Source organism: Elgaria multicarinata, chromosome 2 (assembly GCF_023053635.1).
Source record: "Elgaria multicarinata webbii isolate HBS135686 ecotype San Diego chromosome 2, rElgMul1.1.pri, whole genome shotgun sequence".
Taxonomy (NCBI): domain Eukaryota; kingdom Metazoa; phylum Chordata; class Lepidosauria; order Squamata; family Anguidae; genus Elgaria; species Elgaria multicarinata.
In genome coordinates this window covers 52,914,957-52,935,144 of record NC_086172.1, presented here as the reverse complement: position 1 = coordinate 52,935,144, position 20,188 = coordinate 52,914,957, and the positions used below count along the sequence as shown (strand labels likewise).

The following is a 20,188-nucleotide window of genomic DNA, read 5'->3' as shown; positions in this document are numbered from 1 at the left end:
GATCCAGCTTAAATCTGGTGTACTGCTCTGGCAAACCAAATATAAGTTTATCATAAGTGAATCTGAGGAGCAAATGGTTAAAGATATACAAATAGCATATAGTCCTTTGGAGCTGAAACAATGGGCTTGTTCACACATAAGGACAGCCCATTTGTTTAAAAACCAATGGGTTGTTGTGCATTGGCAAGTGTGCTGCTTCCCATGAGCATGCCTCTACCGCTTTATCACGAAAACCCACAATCAGTTCCTTTGTATGTTGTGCAGCGTGATCACAGATCCAATCGGACATGCCCAGAGTGAGGGCGGACCCGAGCCCAAGCACTTGTGAGAACCTGCAAGTGCTTGGACATGAGTCTGCCTTGGGAAAGTGAGCTTTCCAGAGCCTCCAGAAAGTGCGCAATTCCCTCAGCTATGCCAATGGCACCATTAGCATGGAGGAGAAATGCACAATTTCTGGATCCCCAGAAATCACGCATTTCCCCCTTTCAGGCCAATGTCAGCTGCTGTTAGTGCAGGGGGATAAGGGCAGGTGGTTGCTGAGGGTTCGTGAGCCTTGCGAGCGCTTGGCAGAGGCCTGTGTGGCCTGGCACATTAGTACGTACTGCATGAGTGGCGGTGTGAACGCTTGCAGGGTGGATGCTGTCCAAGCTCGTAAAAACCTATTAATAAAACTGGACTGCTTGGTTGCTTAGGGGCTAAACAACATAGCAGCTATAAGTTGGGCTAATGGCTGGGTTGTTTAGCCCCTAAACAACCCAGCAGTCCAGGTTTGCATCATGGGTTGTGGATAGGAATGTACAGATGTTCCAACTGTGTTCCGCAGATGGTAAGGCATCTTCATTCCATTGTCAGGTGCCTTTTGTCTATTCATTGACAGATTCAGATTTTTTTTAAGGGATATATGAGAATTTTCTTCCTGTTTGCAAATATACATTTGCACTAATCTCATGTTCCCAGAGTTAAAAAAAACTGATTGTGAGTTCTCTAGTCCCTGGGCATCAGTTACAGTAGTCAAATGTGGTTCTGGCTGATTCATTCATGTACCAAAAGGCAGTGGCTTTGATCCAAAGGTGCCCTTCCACTAGCAGAAAGCCTCTTCAACTTGTGAAAAGACCGCTCTCATATTGTAACACAATCCCCGATAAACTGGGGCACTTCACAGAGAGAAGTCCTCCACTAACATATGCACTAATGCATATTTCTTTCCATGCATAGTTCTTTGGATCCACTAACAATACATACACATGTATGGTTTACTCAGAAGTAATGGGACTTACTCTCAAGTAAGTGTGCATAGGATTGCAGCCTAACTTATTATTTTTTTCAAAATCACAGTAGGTTAGTGATGAATGGCTTATAAGAGTCACACAGTACAGCCATGGGGCTCCAAGCAGTAATGGGGATATGGATCACTGGATATGGGTGTACGAACACCAATTTGTTCATAATTTATATGATAGGTTGAATTTAGTCTGGATATATCTAAGGATCTGCTCCTCTTAAAAATGGATAAGAACATAAGAAGAGCTTTGGCTATGGGGCAGTATATAAATGCAATAAATAAAATAAATGAAATAAATAAGTGCCATGCTGGATCAGACCAAGGGTCCATCTAGTCCAGCACTCTGTTCACACAGTGGCCAACCAGCCATCAGCTAGGGATGAACAAGCAAGACATGGTGCAACAGCACTCTCCCACCCATGTTCCCCAGCAGCTAGTGTACATAGCCATCAGGACTAGTAGCCATTGGTAGCCTTTGCATCTAGGAATTTATCCAACCCACTTTTAAAGCCATCCAAATTGGTGGCCATCATACTTATCCGATCATTTGTATCACCACCCTTTAGTTACAGCAAGAAGCCAGAAACAGTTGAATAATTGTCACTGAGATGGTTCGGAGAGAATTTGGGGCTTTGTAACACCTGTCTTAAAATAAGGTCTAACATTCTTTACAATGTGCAAGGCAAAACAATAAATTCAAGCTAGGGTATTTGATGGACTTATTTTCTAACTCCTTTCTTTGCCTAGTTCCTATGTTATGATGCCATGTGAAGTAACTGTCGGTGTTTTTACTATTCATGAGATGACAGGTGATCTTAGCACCACCCTGTATGCCCACAGTGAAAAATTCATGAGGATTTGCAACAGATAAAGAAAGCTACTGTGGTCATTAACATTCTGGATGACAACTTGTTTTAGAGTCTAGGTTTGCAATGCAATCCAAGTTCTTGAAGACTCAAAAGTCCAGTTCAAGTGTTCACCCTCCACGGGACTCAAATCATGTGAGGGACCATGCTTGCTGGAGCCGCCACCTTCACACCATCCCACTCATTCAGCTTGACTGCCCTCCATGCATTGGAGGGGTAACTTCTGCAGCAGCAAGTCTGCTCTACTCCTGCAAGCTTCTCACATGGTTTAGAACCATGATTGCACATGGGAAGCCTCCACAAATGGAGCAGGCACTGTGCAGCAGACATCTGCCTTCCAATGCATGAAGGATGATGGAGCCTAGCAACAAGGGGCTGGGCTGAATGTGTGCTGCAATTCCCCTCATTTGATTCTAATCATGTAGGGATGAATGCCTGTGTAGGGCTGGCACTGCCATGTGAACATTTCTTGATGCCAAATTAATACAATTGTACAAAACGCTTCAATGATCTGTAAGAGTCACAACAGAGGTATGTATAGGTAGGTCATACATGATAATAATCGTCCAACAGTGACAATGAGATCCTTACTTTAATGTCATGGGCAGAGCCAGCAACAAAAGTTGTCTGATGCATGGTGGTCTGGGTTAGGGAACCATTTTAGGAGAAGAAGCAAGCATCACCTTTGAGTCTCCATGTAAAACTGCAATCCTGAAGATCTCAGTATAACATTTTGATAACAATAGACTAAGGCAATCAATGGGATGGGGAATCTGGTAAAGGAATAGTACCAGATGAATGCAAACCAGTCTTGTATGCCAAACTAGGCATCCTCAATGGATCTTACAGCCTGATCTTATGCGGAGTGAGGAATGCCTGTGCCCATTGATTTTAATAGTCTAAAAGCACACCTAACTCTGTACAGGATCAGGCTGCTAAATTCAATCCCATTCAGCAGAAAATGGCATATATGGCTAATAGAGCTCCAATATCGCTAGTGAAGCAGTGGGAAGTAGGGGCGTGTGTTCAGCAATGAGGGCGTGCCTTAGACATACAATTTGGATATTTGTATGTCTATCTCAGGCATCTTGGAGAAGGTGGCAGTGGCTATTAATTTGGTTTTGGCAACATGATACTCTTTTACATTAGAATTTCCTTTCCTGGCTTCTATAACATAAAGCTGTGCCTCAAGCCATATGAAAATTATATTGGGCAGAATGGATGGCTAAGAGATGAATCTTGCCGTGCTGGATGTGTAAAAGACCATCATAAATAGGATACTGGGTGGCAGATTTTTCTGAACAGGAAGCTTGAGAGCACACACCAGTCTTACCCACTTGGTACCCTCCAAATGTTTTGCATTTCATCTCCCATCAGGCTCAGCCTGCATATCAGAAATTCTGGGAGTTGTAGTCCAAAACATCTGGAGGTTGGGGAAGGCTGGCATACACCATCTGCATGGGTTTTTCTTCTTCTTACTATTGGACAAAGTATATTCTCATTCCCCACCTGTTCTGCTGTAAGAAGGGGAAAGGGGCAAAAGAAGAGGATGAGTTAACCAACACCTCTTTCTCATCATTCCAGAGCAAGTTCTAGAGTAGAGCCCATATAAATACCTTTTCCACAGGAAGCTGTCAATGATTCTAAGAGCATAGATGGTATTACACACATTATACTTGCAAACCATTTTCAAACACAGTTAATTCACTTTGCTTCAGCCTTTCAACTCCAAGGCAAAATTCACAGTCTCCACAGATTCTAGAATGGAATCCAAAGACACACGGCATTTTCACTCAGTCTGCCTGTGTTTGCCTGTCTCTCTCTTCATTGGTAAAAACCAGAGTGGGAGAAGACTTCACAGCTAAAGTATTTGGAAACAGCTTTCAAATGAAAAACCTTCATTTATATGAAATCAGTGGGGAACAATTCTATTAATTCAAATGTTTTGATTGCAACTGGATTGTTTCAAGAGTGTTCACTGAATTGCACAATATAATGCACAAGTATATAAAACATAATTAATGCTTTCTATCTTCATTTTAGTTACTGCTGAGTATTATTTGAGCAGCAGGCACTGACTTTTCTTTTCCCTTCACTATCACAAGTACAAATTAGTGGAAAATTACTGAGTGACAGAAAGGCAATACACTGGACCTCACAACTTGAGAGGGCTTTCATTCTACCAATGCAAATTTCACTGGCACTGTGGGTGGAAAAGAAGTGGGATGATAGAGAAAGGAACACTATACTTCATTGCTACTGTAACCCTAGCTGTCTTAGCACATCACTACCGTGAACATTGGGAGGTGGTGGAAAGCGGAGTGCTTCCCTATGTGACACTTGTGACCTGTCTTCCAACACATTCGGGGATTGATCAGTTGCCATTTATAGCCCAGTTAGTTAGAGTGGACCCTGGCATTAAAGTGGTGTTAAATCAATACGACAGCCTCTGCTAACGAATCCACACGACCCCCCAAAATACTCACAAAATGAAAATCTTTCCCAGTCTACTTACTGGTGGACATTGTGCAAGTTTATCTGCTGCAACCAACTGAACGTTCAAGTGTTTGCTTTGAGACTTTCCTCTCGATTTGATCAGTCGCTGCAAGACCTGAATGAAGAGAACATGAGCATGATGGTGAGATTACTTCCAGACTGCATAACAAGTAAGTTAATCTTTGATGCATCTCATGCTTCACAAATGAATCTAAATTCAGTTCTTGGATGACACTGAGAGCGTGGCTATGCATTGTGGCATGGACACCTTATGTTGTACATCAGTTGGCTATTATCTATACCAGCCTTCCCCAACCTGGTGTCCTCCAGATGTTTTGGACTACAACTTTCATCAGCGCCAGCCACCATGGCCAATGGTCAGGGGTGCTGGGAGCTGTAGTCCAAAACATCCGGATGGCATAGGGTAGGGAACGCTGCTCTAGGAGTGGAACTTGAAGGAAGAAAGAAGACACCTTGCTTGAGAGTGAACAGGCATTATGTCTAGAACAGAAAACTAGACAGTGGAACGCTCAAAGATGGGATTGAAAATTTAACTATAGTTAGATGACAGAGTATATGTAGGTCAACTTCAGACAGGTATCCTATTTCTCCTGGGAGAGTGTTCCAGTGAGCATAGGATACCGCAACCTCCCCCTCTGTGGGTAGAGTGGGATGGTTGTCCATGGAGGCTCTTCCTGGACAGTGATGGAAAGTCAACTGCCACACCTGTTCTGCCATCACTGCTCCGCCAATTGAAAAGGCAAAAAAGAGTTTTCCAGTGGTGAATCTACGAGGACTGGAAGATAATTTCATTGCCTGGACATGCCCCCAGAATGGAGAGGCTGGTATATTTACTACATTAATATATGGATGACCAAGGACACACACACAAGTAAAAAGTCATGGGGCCCACCTTCTGGTCTGCTCATTGTGAAGGCAGGAGGTTTTGTAGGTCTCTGTATAAGAGACTGTAATGTGAGGACTAGGAGCTTAAACTTGATACAGACATTTATAAGAGTTCTTAAAGCTACAGATAATGTATGTGTTTGCAATTCTAACATTTGCTGAACTGGCTTTTCTCAGGATTGGTCTAATACTATTTTGAATATATTCCAGATTTTGGATATCGACTACCTAAAGAGTTTGATGCCACTATCAGCACTGAGAAACTGCAAGACTGTTGTTCAAGATTGGTGAAGATTTTGTGGAAACAGGTTCAGTAACCAGCCATCACTGTGCTTGCTCTTCAATAAGTTCTGTAAACTTCTAGATCTAAATATGATTTGGCATAAATAAAATTAACCAGGATTTTTCATATGGACATATTGTGACTCAACAATCTTGTCATCTGGTTCTTTTATATTATAAACATTGAACTTTTCCAATGCTGTAACTCACTTAAATATTTACTCCATTGTTGCCACTGGTGGTTTTTCCCTTTTGGGGATATTAGCCTTCTCCCTGCCAGTATGAGAATTGATCCAAATAACATCCTTCATATGTAACTTAAAAACAGCAATATTGTTTTGCCCTGCTTTGATGTATCAAACTATCATCAACAAAATGTCTATTAAAGAATCTGAGACTGACACCAACAGAGAAGGACAGAAATTGAGGTGTCAATTCACCTACTCACTTATGTTGAGTAACAATTCTTCCAGGAGAACAGCAGAATTTCCATCGGTATTACTTTTGGTCCTGAAACTCACAGCATTCATGCAGATGTCTAGTACTAGTTGACAGGTCATTCAGCTTCAGCCTTTGTTGGAGTCTATCAATGGGCCATTAGTGATGAGTACTACAGCGCTTCCTACACCATTGGAGGAATTAGTTGGTTCCTTACAGAATGTTAAGCCTACCATAGCTGTTTATAAAAGTCTTTTGGAATATAGTAATGTAGATGAAGGTCAGAGATGAATATTTCTGTAGATTTAAAACTGAGACTGGTTCAACAAAAATCATGTATATTGGACACCACAGAGGGTTAAGAAGATGGCTAGCTCAGGTAGATCCTGGTGATGTAATGATGACAAATGCCTCATTGAGGCATATGATGTGAGCATGTTTTGTAGTGGCTTGTTTTTGGAAGTCATTCATATAAATTTTGTTTTGAAAAATGTTATAATAATGGATGTACACATGCTTTTCAATTAGAACCATGTGATGTGGGGATTAATAGATGAACAACAAAAGTGGATACTGAGAGCCTCTACAGTTGCAAAGAGACTTATACTTCAAGCTTGGAAGGCATCACCTATCACTCAGTAGACTGATGATCTAACCGTTCTTGTTACATTTAAGCATATCTCCTACAATTGCCAAAGTCATATAGACACTTATTTAGATATACGGGCTGCTTATACTAATGTATTTGCAATGGAAGTGTTAAATGCCTTTTCTCCTTTGTGTTCTTTTTTGCTTTATATCAAGGGAGAGGTTAATAATTACTGTGTATTGATATGTTTTATGATATGAATTCCCCCTTTCCCCCCCGCTCTTGTTGCAATACAAATAGGAGGATTTACATTTTTTAACAACACTTCCAGGAGAACAGCAAAATTTTCATCTGTGTTACATTTGGTCTTGAATCTCAAAGCATTCAGTGTACAAACATAAAGTGCAGATAGTGTAATGTTATCCCAGCAGCCCTTTTTAAATAGCAATAACTGCTTCCAGAAGGGTGATTAGGATCAAATAAATGGTTCCTTTGCCCAGATATTCCCACTCCATGTTGTGCCCCACCTGTGTCTTCCTTTGAACTAAATGTATTTGCCCTTGAAACTCATAGGGCAACAAACCACTTGGTGGAAAATTTGGGGTGGAAGGTAGGTGAAGGATAAAGCATTCCTTCCCTTGGATGCCTCTCTAATCCCAGTCACCCAGCCAAGAGGAATCTTGTTCTGTTTAGGAAGAGGCAACTTCGAGTATTTGTTATATGTACCTGAGTGCAATGTCTGGTTTTGGCTCTTGACATCAAGAATTGTTTGTAAAAGCCCAGTATGGTTTGACACCTCTCAGAAGTATGGCTTTCTTTTGCCAGCCTTCATCTCCCTCCCACCACAGCAGCCTACCTGGCTCATGGGAGTAATCCACCCCCAGTTTAAGGGCAAGGGACTGAGCAGCAGGGCAATCTGCTTACTATGGCCACTCTTACCAGCCTCAGTCTTTTAAAATCTCTACCTCACCACTGAGTTCATCTAGAAGACTGCAGCACACTGTACAATAGTGATGTTACGTACAGAAACTTGATTAGATTCAAAGCATATTTTGGGTTAGGGGTGTATTTAAACACTTCTGGAACTCAATTAGCTCATTATATGTTGTTACTTGATATTCATACTTAGAATTTAAAAGGTGCGCAGAATTAGAAGTTCTGCAGCGCCTCTTTATATACTATAATTTAATTCCATGGTTTAAAGTGTTATACACTAGGACCTTTGGGCCGACAGAAGAGCCTCCCCCACCTGCTTGCTTCGCCTCTGCCGTTGAGTACCATTCCCAATTAACACCACAGGAATGTTTGATAACATCTCAGCAGGTAAGTACAAATAAATAAACCAATGGTGTAGTAAGATTATATTAAACACTTTTAAGATGACAAGTTCAGTCTGGGAGTAAAACTATTTTCTGATTCAATTACTAGGGTCAAAAGTGTACATGACGTGGGTGTTCAACTACGGGAGTTAGATGTGGAAATGACACAGAAGTTGGAACTCCGGAGGTCTTTTTATTTTATAAAAAGCAGCTCTGTGTGTGTGTATGAGAGAGAGAGAGATTTGGATAAGAGGTGGGGGTGGCAGCTAACCATTTGCCCCTATGTTGAAGTCCATATCTACATTGCTCCCTTCCCCAAAGTTGCTATTAGTTGCAGAGGGGGGAAATTATGGGCCAACAGTTCAGTTCTACACACGTCAATTCAGAAATAAGTGTCATTGGAGTTAAATGGGACTTACTCCCAGGTAACTGTACAGAATTAGATCAGACTTCCTAAGTCTGGTTCCCCCCAAATGTGTTGGGACTGAAATTCCAATCATTCTCAGCCAGCTTGGCCTTTCAGAGTGATGGGAGTGGTAGTCCAACAAAACTGGAAGGCACCAGGTTGGGGAAGGCTCACCTAAAATCATAAATTTAAGCTTGTAAATTTTCCAGTCTGTGGCTAATTGCAGTTTTGGGGAGAAGGACTGAGTTCAGGGAATTCGCACAGGGGCAAGATGTTATAACTCCCTGTGCCATGACTCTGATACAAATTACCCTCCCTCATGGCTGCTTTTTTGTAAAATAAAAAGACATTGGAAGTCATGAACACTGAATAATCCAGAGCAAACAACATCCACATGAATTATTCACAACACCCACATCCCTGCATCAGCTTCACACCCAGGATGTAGCTGCTCTCTCCTCAAATATGGAGGAATTTTTAGCTTACAAAATTAATTAAAGTTTTCTGAGTAGCATCATAGTTATTCACTACAAACTAATTTTCCAGTTTAGAGTTTTAATAAGCACAGAAGAAGTCATGGACCAATGGCTAATATTTAGAATTATTTGCTATCTATCCATCTATCTATCTATCTATCTATCTATCTAACATCTTTACACATGCACACACACATACAGTATGCACATCATAAGCCACAGGGGGTTGGATGTTCAATCGCTAGCCCAAGTTATGATCATGCGCTCTGTGGGTCTCCCCCGCCCCCCCCCCCCCTTAGTTCTCCAGCCCAGTCCTGGCACATATCCTATGGGCTTTTGCAGCACAACCTCAGTAGCCTACTCTGCTAATGAGCACAAATGTGGATTTTATTTTTTACCTTTGGGGAGATTTGCAATATTTGAAGTTACTTTTTTCACCCTTGGGGAGATTTGTGCATATGTCACCTTTTTTTGTGGTTAATTTTGAGGAAAGTAAAGTGCAGTAGTTTCTGCGAATAAATGCAGTAGTTACTATAAATTTGTGCAAATCTCCCTGAAAGTTGGAGGAAAAAACTTGTTAAATTTGTGAAGGTGCAGAAACAAAGTGTATCACTTTCCAACAAACCATGCATAAACCACTCTGCCAGATTAGCACATCGCAACAAGTCATTCTAAAAATAAGCCACCCTGAACAACCCATCAACAAGCCATGGGTTCTCAGGGTGGCTTGTGCATCATTAACAAACAACACTGAAGAAACCCTGCTGGGTTTGGACATCAGAACAAGCCACCCTTAAATAAACAAGGGTGACAACCCAGCATGGGTTGTGTCATGCAAACCAGGTCAGTATCTACACACATATTTATTAACATGTGGACCTCTTCAAATGGGATTTTAAAGCGGTTCCTCAGCTTGCTACAAATTGAAAAGAGAAAGTTATGGTTGCAGTTTTATACACATGTGGGAATTAGTCTTACTGAACTCAATAGGGCCTACTTCTGAGTAGACACATATAGGATTGCACTACAAGGAATGAAAGAAGCCTGTTTTTGAAATTCTTAATGACAGACTGAAAGCAAACATCTGATTGAAAAGATTTATCTCCACTGAGCTTGTTAAAGTACGTAATCACATTTAAGAATATTTGGAGGTCCATGCAAGCTAAATTGTTCTATAACTTTGCATGTATGATGTCACTGAATCTCTATGTATTTGTTTAAAATCAAGTTCAGATTCATCAAGGTTGTAATCAAACTGATCTTCAGTCAACAACAAATTGGTAAAGTGCTGTTTCTGAATGAGAGTCTGTGTGGTGTAGTGCTTAGAGTGTCCAACTAGGACTGGGAAGATCCAGGTTCAAAAACTCCAATCAACCATAAAGTTTGCTGGATGACCTTGGTCCTTTCATCATCTCTCAGTCTAACCTACCTCATAGGCTTGTTGTATACATAAAATGGAAGTGGGGAACAATGTTTAGTGCTCTGAGCATTTTTGGAGGAAGGGTGGGATATAAATGTAATAACTATAAATAAAAGTTCAAAATGCTTCACATAACAAAAATCCTTACAGTAGTCCTGTAGAGTACTTATCCACCATGGCTATACCAGTAGTAGGCTTACATGTTAACATGGTGGGAACTGCTGGGAAAAGTAACATACTTATAAATCATCTGGTATCTCCACACAAAGAAAGAAGTGGGGAGACAAAAATTAGAGAAGAATGCAGATGGGGAGAAATAGAGGGCTACACCAGGGGAGGGAAAAACACCCACTGTAAATACGAAGAAAAGGAGCAAACCTCGCTCTGCAACTATTCTGAGATGTCTAGTATGTCTAGTAAGAGTCTTTCCACTCCTTATCAGGGCATTATTCTGCTTCACTCCAGGTCAGGGCCAGCAAACTAGATCTTGAAGCACACAGAGATCATCAGAGATGAGAAGAGTGTTTCCTGCTTTAGTAAGCATCCTTGAGTGGCTGGGGATTCTTGGGTGGTATCTGGGATATTCCCTCTCAGGCATAATTAAGAGGAATGCAGTCTTCCAGCTCTGAACAAACATCTGCAAAGTTGAGCAAGTTCAAGCAGAACATGAGAGCAATTTTAGTGGGACCCGAGGGGAGATGAATATCCTAAGTCACTTATTGCTGCACATGATCAACACTCATCTCATGACTTACAATAATGTAGGAATAGGAAGCATATGTGATATTCCAAATGCAAATTACGAACACACACCGACTAATTTTACCTTTGGAGATGACACTTTAACATGGACAATAATTGGAGCTAAGGATGTCTTAATAAGTTGTGCTGGGTGATTAATCGTGTCTGCATCTAGAACAACCAGTTGTAAGGATCGTGCCAATTCAAAAATTCGTTCGATCTCACTCTGCACTTCCGCTGCAAAATGAAAATGAAGAAATCATAATTGACATATTTTCCATAAAAAGCCAAAATAATTACATTGACACTTCAAAACTTGCAGTCTTCTACCATTACGCATAAAGGCGCCATAAATTTTTTGCTTGTTTTGAAACTTCTCATGATGATGCTCATTATACACTAACACTTTAAAATACTGAATATGGATTTTTGTTTGCTAATACTGAAGAGGAAACAATATGCTCTTAATCCAATTATAGCTTTAGATAACTTTTTTTTTAAAAAAATTGGCAGTGGTACACAATGGAAGCAGCAAGAGGAAAGTAGCCTTGGCTTGTGGCAGGGTCAGGACTAGGGATATCGGAGGAATCTGGTTTGGGGGTGGAGCCCAGAGAGTTTTGCCAGCTTGGTCCACTAGACACCAGCTTGTGGATGGTTGAGCTGGCTCAACTTGACATGTGCCAAATTGGGCAAGCTGACAGTTTTCTGCTTTTCCTTTCCTTTTTTTCTTTTTGGTGTGCAAAGTCCAATTTGCACAAATTCGTGGTTGGGAATATATATGTAAATTAGAATTTTCTCAAAATCATGGCTGTAAATAGTGCAATTTGCAGAACATTGCAGGTGCAAATGGTCCTTTATACCTGCATTTTTATAGCTGTGATTTTGCGCAAATTATGATTTTCATAAATATTCCCAACCGTGAATTTGCGCAAATTGCAGCTCATGGACAAAAAGAAAAAAATATGCAAGCTGCTGCTGGGTGAGTGCAGACCATGTGGTAGCTTGCCCTACATGTACACCAGGGTTGAGTAATAAAACGGAATCCAGCGAGTATAGTGTGAATGGGACTGGGAAGAGTTCGCCCATCCTTACAGTGAGGACTTATTCTCCTTCTGTCCAATCACCACCTTCTTCATTCACTTCCAGTAAGGAGAAGATCCATATCCTTCTCATCATCTTACTTTCTGATTCCTGGCAATACAAAGCTGCACTGAGGAGAAAAAGGCATGGGAAGGCTGCATCCATAACGTGCTTGTGGATATTGTAAAAGGAAACTCTTGCCAAGACATTTTGTAGAACTTCTTGGTGGAGGCACATGAAGAAATTGTTTCATTGGATGAAAGGAGAAGTCAGAACATGGTAATGTACTGTCAGATTTGGGAAGGACTGGTTGAGAGATACCTGGAGGAGAAAACTGAAGTAGAATGAAGGATGAGATCTTAGGGCAAGGAACTAAGCAGCCCAATCTCATGCTTTTGTGCCACAAATTTATTCTTGCCAACAAATGTCAACCATCAGCGTGCAAGAATATCACTATATACTAATGCTAACATCTTACCTAAACTGGACCTCGTGTTTGACCGCTCAATTATTGCCCTCTTGCTTGGATTATTTAGAACAGACCTCTTAGCAAGAGAAATGTCAGCTGTCACTCTAGTTATTGATATCCTACAAAGAAAAACATAGGATAGAACAAAAGAACTTTAATCAAGATTTTTTGTTTTAAAAAGTTGTGTATTGCCATTTACAACATTGCATTCTAAAGGAAGCACTGTGGCTTATTAATGAGTTAAAGCATTACTGAAGCAAACAGGTCTAGCAAAATGCCAGTTGATACAAGACATATTTATGGATGAGCAAGTAGGAAGACATACAGAATCAGTAAAAACCAATGATAGCCAACCTGTGGCGCAGGCAGACAAGATTTGTAGCACACCAAAAACATTGTTGTTCATGGTTTCTGTTTCACAACACTTCTGTTCTATTTTATCTGACATTACTTGGATGTATATTCTATTAAAGTCATTGGGATTAAGATGCATCTAAAATGTCTAGACTTGAGATGCCAGTCCATAAATATCTCTATAGGCTTACATTGAAAGGATGAGAGCAAATCAACAGTTTTGTGTTTTATCTGTTATTGCTATTCAGTCAAAGGAGCAAGAGCCCTGCTGCATCTTTGAGTTGGCACTGCTAAACGCTTCCTGGTTTTCCACATTGCAAAAGTATGTTCCTCATTAAAGAGCTACTTATTTTCTCCTCACTGTGGCACAACTTTGTAATGCTGAACCATGGTTTACATCACTTGAGAAACCTCCCAATTAAGCAAAAAAATTTTTTTAGCTGAATCAAAACTGTTTTACAGTATAAGAACTCAGCTGCTTCATTATCCCCTCCCCCTTTTTTCTGGCACACCAGGTTTATGATTCTTGTGTTGGCTGTGCCATGGAATTTCTAAATTTTTCCTCCAGAAAATCTGTATGCCAATGCTCGCCTTCCTTTTCATACAGAACTGTCGTTGTGTTCCAAGTTGCAGGGATTTTTTTTTTAAGTAGTCCACTACTCTTCATGTGGGGAAACATTCAGATACACTATATGGGGGGGGGGGGTTTTTCCTAAATTAGGCAGAAGTGCTACTCTAGAGTAGAAAAGTAAATTCTGTCAGACCCATTTAACATGATCTCTGGTTTCTTCTTTTGTGCCAAACAGACTTGGCTGATACTTGTTCGTTATGATGCTCCTTAGTATCTTCCATGTATGATACAAAAATACACTCCACAAAGGGTTTATTCATAGCAACCCTTGACTTGTCATTGACAGTTGCCATGGTTTCCTATAGGAAAACAATGACGTCCAGTTACCATAGTCATATGCTGCACTGAAAGACATCTGACAGCAGCAGTCACAGAACACCTGCTCTGTGTTCTACATTTAATATAAATGTTTGTTTTGAAAGCCTTGAAACAAGCTGTAGAGAAATAAGATTATTCAGAACCTCAGGAGAGGGGAGAGTGAGAGTGCTGATGAGAAACAACACCTCAACCCATAAGACAGCTCAAAAGAATGACGCATTTCACTGCAGAAATGTTTCATCCAACAAGTTCCTACACAAAAATGATCACCTTTGAAGGGCTTGCTTATGTCATCCAAGCAGTGCATATAGAAAAATTGAAGAACTTTTAAATCTTGTATGCAAGAGTATTCAGCTATATATCTATTTGTTCTGCTGTACTACTGAGCCAATGAAGATCTTTAAGTATTGGTGAAATAGGTTCAACCCAGTGAGCTCCAATTAACAGCCGGGCCACCATGTTTTGAACCATTTGAAGTTACCAAACATCTATTCAAGGGGTGCCCCGTGTATAACACATGGCAGTTATCAAAGCCTGGATGTTACCAAGCCATGGATAACTATGTCTAGATTCTATCTTTACAGAATGGGACAGAGCATATGTGTCAACTAAAATTGATGAAAGATCACCTTCCTGATCCTTAAGATTTTCTCTAAGGTGCCTTAGAGAAATTTCTCTGAGGCCACAGCTAGACCTAAGGTTTATCCTGGGATCATCCAGGGTTCTCCCCTGCCTGAGCACTGGATCCCCTGTGTGTCACCTAGATGAACAGGTTTGACCCCTGGATGATCCAGGGATAAACCTTAGGTCTAGCTATGGCCTGTGTGCCTCCACAAAATGAAGTGAGGAAGGTGGCTATTAGGGAGAGGGCTTTTGGGGGGGCAGCATCCCAGCAATGGAACATTCTCCCCAGAGAAGTTTGACTGGTGCCATCTTTATGGTTTCCAGTGAAATCTTTTTTAGTTACCTAGGCTAAACAACTTACATCTTTACAATCTGAGCTTAATTTATGTTTTGGGTTTTTTGTTATACTTAATTTATGATTTGGGTTTTTGTTTACTTCTTCCTCTGCCAGATATAACAACTGTTTTACTGCTTTGATGTGGTATTTTCTTTTAAAATTCTATAAACCATCCAGAGAATGTATATTATTGGATGGCCATACATGTACCCTCAAATAGATAAGAGGCACATTGTGCTAGACATTCCATGAACATCCATAAGCAAAGCTGGATCTAGAAGCGTCCCTTAAGTTGCACAATGAGTTCTAGGTACAAGGACCCAAGACCACTTTTACTTTCTAGCTATATGTGGGGTCAAGAGGAGGGCAGGGGTGGAACAATGTCAATTTATGGGAACTTTGGGTTATAAAAATTGGCAGCTACTGAGTTAGTACATTCAAAAGACCATCATGTCCCACAGGGCAAACTGTCAAAGCAGCACTCAAGTTTCCCCTCCTTGTATATTCTGAGAGAAAAGGGCAGAATTCACTGCTGCACACCCACCCACTCCCTCACTCAGCCGGCCACTCCCTCACTTGCTCCCTTTGTCCCCAGTTGCAGCAGCCACCACAACCTCACCCCCACCCCCACAAAGGCTCGCTTTGCCCTACTCGGCCTGCGCCTGCCAGACTTTTCAATTGGAGTAGGAAGCTGCCCTCTCATGTGCCAGGTGGGAGTAGGGGCTGCCCTTCTGTGAAACTTGTGTGGCGCCTCCATTTCTATTGCTGGTGGATATAGGTGATCTGTCGCAGAAGCCCTGCAGTTGGGACACAAGGTGAGAGCAGGCGAACAGGCAGGAGCAAGCAGTCAGTCAGGCTGTTGGCTGACTGGGCAAGTGGGACAGGCCAAGTGAGCGATTGAGTAGGTGGTGGCTGTACCTGTGGCAGGGAAGCAATGGTGGGCCATCCTGGTGGGAGGGGCAGAAGCAGCGCAGTTCACTGCATTTCCTGCTGCACTGCCTGACGCTGATGAATGATCCCACACAATTGTAGAGCTGGTCGTGGTGGGGCCTTTTGTTCTGGAAAACAGGCCTGGGAGTTGCAAAGGTATCTCCTGAGCCTCACAGAAAACATTCCAAGGGAAGGAATGCCCTCCATGATGCTAACAGAGCAGAAATTCATGCTAAGAAAATTTCCATTTTGTCCTGAACCTCACAGGACAAAATCACAGGACAATCACCTTAGAATACCCTCTGAGACACTGAGGCCTTAGCTAGACCTAAGGTTTATCCCGGGATCGTCCCGGGATTGTCCCTGCCTGCTCCCAGGATATACTGTGTGTCATTTACATGAACAGGGATGACCCTGGGATGATCCCGGGCTAAATCTTAGGTCTAGCTAAGGCCTCTGAGAACATAAATTCATAGTAAGAAAATTTCTGTTTTCAGGTCCAACGGTTAAAGCATGAAGGACATTGCAGGGCTAGTGTTTCCTGGGAAACCTGTGAGTCTGGCTGGGATTAAGTCTCTCTAAATTGCTATCCCATAATACAATCACTGGGATTAAGGAACTTCCTTCAGGCACTGTTTGTGTGAAGGAGCAAAGTATGTTGAGAGGATGTGAAACCCCACCTATAGGTGTGGACGCAATGATGCAAAGCTCCTCCTGACTCCAGCCTCATCATCCATGCATTAGTGTGGAGATCTAGGGTGGGGAAGACTATGTGCAGAGACCTCTACGTGTGGAGTATCCCCCAAAAGGACTCCGCTTGCCCCTTGCCAGCAGCAGCATTTGACAAAAAGGAAAGAAAGGCACCATATTCTTTCTTATAAAAAAGCTCCCTAAACTGCAAGAATTCACAGTATGAAGCTATGATTGACTGTTACAAAGAGTTTTAATTCTTGCACAGCAGAATCATTAACAACTGTGCATGCAGAGTTAACATTTTCCACCAGGAAGCATCTTCAAAGTTAGAGCTGTTGAACTCCTGGGTATTCCCTCTGTTCATAAATCTTACAACTTGCCACGGAATGCCTCCTTCTCCCCTCATGTTTGGGGACATAAATGTGGGAGTGTAAATGTCCCGTATTGCCCCTCCTGGCTTGCCATACCAGGAGGTGCCTGAACCAGTATTGCCTGCAGAAATATGCTGCATGGCTTGTTTTCAATAAGCTTTCTTTATTAAAAGTTGTTATTGCTGGTTTTGTATCCTCTTCAGTGGCCTTCTCTTTATAACATACCTCAGTAAATATTTGAATAAAACTAAAAAAAAAAAGTTTCATAAGGCCTTCTAAGGCCTTGTCAAAGTCTGCTTTACATACCGCTGAGAGATTTTACTATATTCAGCGGAGAGGGAACTGACTGTTGGTCCAAGTGGGCCTGAGGGAGATGCGTAATCAGAACCAGGAAGAGGTTGAGTCCAGAGCTCAAGGTTGAAGCCAGGGCTCTGGTTATAACAGCTTTACTGTCAGTTGGTAGGCTGCCAACAGCAGGTCTCAGTCACAAGTAACTAGGGCTCAGGCAGAAGTATCCTTTTCACCTCTCCCCAGATTACTTTTATAATATAACTGTACTCCATTACAGAAGTTCCTGTTTAATCTATTTTAAAGGGGTTTTTTTGTACTTCTGCAAACTTGGGGTTTCCCTGAGCCTGCTGATATGTCCCTTTTGTGCACTGACAGTGCTCTTTGGTTACATAAAGATCCATACTCAAAGAAGGAGTTCTCTATTCATATATAGGATAAGCCCAACCCTTCTAAATGGTTTCAACTGAGTACACATCAATTAAAAAGCATCTAGCTTTAGGGGAAATGTCTGTTTTCTGTTCGCTTAGATGGTTGTATATTCAGTGCTTGGATGCATACCCTTCTGAAGCAAACCAAGCTCACATTTAATTTTCTGGGCATTGTCTTCTCCAAACTGCAGTTTTATTCCTCACTGCTGAACACATACTGGCTGCCCTCAGCACTATATTCTGCATAATGTTTAAATTCCTTTATTCCCGATAGGTACTCAGATGCCAGGTTGCAATTAGATTTATTTTGAGTTTCACATTCGGTTTTAGAAGTGTGTTAAACATAACAAGAATGCCTTGGTTGAAATTAATCCAACAAATGGCAGCTTGGGAATTAAGTAAACAGGTGTTACCGTTTGAAGGCCTGTGGTTTTGAAAGTTTGTCTTTTCAATCTTTTTTTTAAAATAAATAAATGCAAGCATTAATATTGCTAGTTCTAATATTACATACCAAAGAAAGTGGGTGGCACTGTAATTATTAAGCGTGTTCCACACTATTGACTTCTAACATTTAAAAACAGGCATAAGCATTGACAAAGCATGCTGGGGTACATATTGTACTTTCTAGTTGTTACTGTTGAGTGATAACTTTAGGAGCGTTCTGTGTGTGTCCGTGTGTGTGTGTGTGTGTGTGTGTGTCCGTGTGTGCTACTATGGCTGCCGCTTGCTGGCAATGTAGCATGCTTTCCTCTCATTGGCCATGATGAGACACATCCCTGCCTCATCCTAATGACCTAGAAACCCATCACTTTAAACATATCCTTTTACATCTATAGGTACTGTCCCCCATTTTAAAAACCATACAATGCATTCAGGAACTTAAGTTCCTCAGTTTCTACTAAAGCAGTGTGGGTGTAACATATGTTCAGATGACTTTGGCAGACAGAGCTGACAGAGATCATGTTGAGAGAGAAGTATGGATAATCCATGTTCACCATCAGTGTATCATTCCTTGAGTATTGCTACCACAAAGTTTGTAACTGTGGGATATGTAATCGCAAACACAAGGTTTTGCTCCCCCCCCACCCCGCCACTGCACCACCCACCCATCACACTGAATGCATTATGAATAAGGCCCAGATCCCTTTAAGGCTCAGGCCTTCTTTGTAGCTGTCCTGTCCTGCCATGTGCTTTTCTCAATATTTATTTATTTATTTATTTATTTAAGTATTTTTATGCCGCCATTCAGCCAATATGACCTCTTGCTTTGCCTTGTTGGGTAGTAGCAGCAGCAACAGGAACTCACAATGTCTCTGGTAGGATCTGGATGCATTACCTCAACACTGGTGTACAGATGTAGCAGCATTGAGGGATGTTGGGGACCATGGGAAATGCAGGGTAGGATCCAAGGTAGGCCTTGCATAGCAGGCCCAACCATTGGCTGTGGCAATTTAGCACTTCAAGGGGCAAGTTCTGTAATGAGCGGAAATTCTCGTTTCTGGATGGGACAGGTCATGCTCATTTTAGCACTTGCCCCTGGAAGCACTATATCACATCCACCAGTGGTTGGGGCCTCCTGTGAAAGGCCCACCTTGGATTCTACCCGTATCTCCCACGGTTACTGATATGTCTATATTTCCTACATTTCCTGACTAGCATTATCCAAGGTCACCAGGAGCCTAGATGTTATTTTGCTACAGTTACCAAGTAAGTATCTAGTATCCAACAGAATCCGCCCTTTGCGCCACAACTACAACTGATGCTCCCAGATAAATGTAAGGGAGGAAGAGGCTGAGGGACACTGAAGCACTATGGCCACTGCTGTAGTACTAATGAATCATTGGATTACAGCAGGGTCCAAGCTTTGGAATGGGCTCATATCTTAAAATGATTTACTTTCCCCCCTCAAAAATACATTGTTCTAGTTCAGGTCATTCTGAATTGAGCAGGGACAGGAGTCTCCCATCATTACCCTGGAGACCAACAAAGCCAAGCTGACTCATGTTTTTATCATCATATTCCACTCTGACAGGAAGCGAAGGGTGAGGGAACCACCTCCCCACATCTTGTCCTCCCTAATTTATATACATAAATGTAAAATATAAACTAAGATATTATTTCTCTTCAAGAGGACAATACCTTCCTGCTATTTCCTAACTCAGAGATGAGAAACTACTATGACAGCATTCCTCAACTTGGTGCCTTCCAAATGTTTTGGTATACAACTCCCATCATCCCCTATGGACCAAGAATGATCGAGACAACCAGAGCAGTGAGCAATCAGGAGAAAGTGAATGTTTAGAAAAGCAAAAAGCTTGAATGAAGTAGCAAAAAGGAGATGTGGCTATCAAAGAGTGCAGATTTGTACACCAGCTCATTGAGCAATAGGTCAAAGAACTCAAGCCTTCATTAGGCATGAAGCTATTGGGCATCAAAATCTT

At 41.6% G+C, this 20,188-nt stretch overlaps 1 protein-coding gene and 1 long non-coding RNA gene across 4 annotated transcripts in view; both read right to left on the bottom strand.

The window, feature by feature from the left end:
* Positions 1–20,188, bottom strand: part of LOC134392314 (uncharacterized) — a 401,291-nt gene that overhangs the window by 51,914 nt on the left and 329,189 nt on the right. The gene's annotated exons all lie outside the window — the stretch shown is intronic.
* CACNB4 (calcium voltage-gated channel auxiliary subunit beta 4) overlaps positions 1–20,188 on the bottom strand; it is a 165,204-nt gene that overhangs the window by 13,722 nt on the left and 131,294 nt on the right. For all 3 annotated transcript variants that reach the window (XR_010025040.1, XM_063116541.1, XM_063116542.1), the window contains 3 exons: positions 12,780–12,889; positions 11,307–11,458; positions 4,664–4,759 (listed from right to left, as the gene is read on the bottom strand). Coding sequence is in view for 2 of the 3 variants with exons in the window: in XM_063116541.1 (XP_062972611.1) it covers positions 4,664–4,759; positions 11,307–11,458; positions 12,780–12,889 (358 nt within the window). In the remaining variant the exon portion in view is untranslated. The remainder of the gene's footprint in view (positions 1–4,663; positions 4,760–11,306; positions 11,459–12,779; positions 12,890–20,188) is intronic.